This window comes from Colletotrichum fioriniae, assembly GCF_027942845.1.
Source record: "Colletotrichum fioriniae strain IMI 355084 chromosome Unknown scaffold_4, whole genome shotgun sequence".
Taxonomy (NCBI): domain Eukaryota; kingdom Fungi; phylum Ascomycota; class Sordariomycetes; order Glomerellales; family Glomerellaceae; genus Colletotrichum; species Colletotrichum fioriniae.
The window spans coordinates 2,912,343-2,914,504 of NW_027076840.1; the positions used below are offsets into that span (position 1 = coordinate 2,912,343).

The following is a 2,162-nucleotide window of genomic DNA, read 5'->3' on the forward strand; positions in this document are numbered from 1 at the left end:
CATACGCCCTAGTAAAGTATCACAAGCTACTTCGTCATGATTCAGCCCCGTATGGTCAAAATATAGCAAGTTTTGTATGTCAAGATAAGGCAAATCGTCAATCTCCTATCTAATGAAGCTAACGGCAAGGCTTGCAAGCTAGAGGTTGTAAACTTCGCCTAACACGCTAGGCCCCCAATTCGTCTAATATCATTAGATTCCTTGGCCAAGCTGAGCCCCAAATCAATCGCCAGACGCCCGCAACAGAAATCGGTCCAGGATTCCGAAACTTGGCAACTTCGTTCCCGTCGCCGATCCCGAGACAGGTTGCGATGAACTTGTATGCTTCCGGCGCTTTGGATTAAGGTAGATAACCCCAAATCATACTGCCTACCTGTCAATATTGGTTTATGGCCTCTCCCACATGCGACAAAATCCATATTCACTACAGTGGAAGTCTATTTATAGTGTTTCAATCCAAACGCCACTGCACGGACGGCAGCATGGGTTGAGGAATGACTCTTTAACCACCCGATTCTTGCTTTTGTGCCAGGACCCTTAGTACTACGGCCTTATCGGCCCGCTTCGCGGCTCGCGGCTCGCCGAGTGGCCCTATCTAGATCAGCAGAGCTTATCTATGATGAATCGGAAACTGTCGTTCCCAGTCAACGTTAAACCTACATATACTTTAACGAGTTAGCGCAAACACGGCCCGCGGGAGGGCTTGTCCGCTGCACCGGTTACCGGGAGAATAGGTATTGTCCACATGTACTTAACCGCATGGCATCTGCACTCCAGACTCTTATGTGTAACTTTAATAGCCGCTCCCATCGCTGCGTGACCTGCTGACAGCCCGGGGACCCCGGAAACACTGACCTGACAGTGAGCATGCCTTGGCAGGACGATAATTCTTCCAGATACATGACCTTCCTCGCCAAGGCTTAGAACTAGGCCTGATCAAGAATCTGATGCAGCGAGCTCTGGTCCTTCTGAATTCTGCCTCTGGGAAAGTTCATCATTCGTAGCAGCCAAGACTCATAGATCACGAAACACTATGTAGAGTCATGCAGGCAGCATAAGGTACGATTCGGTTTTGCCGTGTCGTGATGTCTTGAGATGTTGACGGGACATTGTGCGAGTGACCTCGTACAGGCAATAGAACTTGCCAAAGGTAATAAACTTAGAGTCTCAAATAGGAACTAGAATGAGGTAGACTTGGGAAATATAAAGGACTAAGCTTTTCCCCCATCAAAGGTACATCTCTCTTCATCACAATCATTGCAGACTACAGTACCATTCAGTTCATTCCTTCAAACGATCATTACCTTCACTCATTCAAAACCAACCCTCTTTTACCAATAACAACAACAACATCAACAATACCACCAACACTATCAAGATGCACGCCTCTGCTATCCTCGTTACTCTGCTTGCCGCTACTGGCATGGCTGCTCCCAGCCCCGCCATTACCAACGACGGCGCCAGCCAGTTCATTGCCCGCCAGGACCCTAGGCTCAAGCAGGCCCAAGACAGACTTCAGGGAGCTCGCACTGCCTCAATGGAGGCCATCGAGACTGGCGGTGGTAAAGGCCGCCGCCTCGGTCAGATGAACTGCGGCCGTCTCTGCAGCCAATGCCAGACCGGCGCCGTCACGGCTGCTGTGGGAGAAATCGCGGTCTGTGGTGTCGCCGCGATTGGTCTTGCTGCCGTGAGCGGCCCGCTTGGAGTCTTCCTCGACGTTGTCGGATTTGCTGGTTGCGAGGCTGCGGCCATTGGGGAGCTGAACAAGGCTGAGGCCGAGTGCCAGACCCTCGTGGGCTAACTTGAAGAGAGAGGTCGGTCACAGGAAGCTCGCTATCTCATGTAACAGTAGATTATGGACGGTTCGGATTTGTTTTGCTTTTTGTTTATAGAAATTGGGATCCCATTTGTTTCTTTACCCTCCGTCAATTAACCCATGTGACTGCGTAATCGTTTTATTTCTGCGAATAAGTAGGCTGTAGTTCTATTGTTTGCGCGGTATGAATTGCTTGAAATGAAGTAGGCACAAAGAACAATATCAAGTTCGAGATCGAGGTACATCTCGGGTTGAATTTGCTTCGACATTGGCAAGGCTATGGACTTGCGGCTTAACCTCAAGGGACGTAGGTAATCAGCGAGAACGATGACGACTCTGATTAACC

The 2,162-nt window shown here is 49.7% G+C and overlaps 1 protein-coding gene across 1 annotated transcript; it reads left to right on the forward strand.

Annotated features, from left to right (window-relative positions):
- Window positions 1–1,378: 1,378 nt before the first annotated feature.
- N0V96_004618 (uncharacterized protein) lies at window positions 1,379–1,801 on the forward strand (the record flags this gene model as incomplete). The annotated part of the gene is made up of 1 exon (XM_065757166.1): window positions 1,379–1,801. One exon carries the CDS (start codon window positions 1,379–1,381, stop codon window positions 1,799–1,801), a length of 423 nt encoding a protein of 140 aa, XP_065614379.1.
- Window positions 1,802–2,162: the final 361 nt, after the last annotated feature.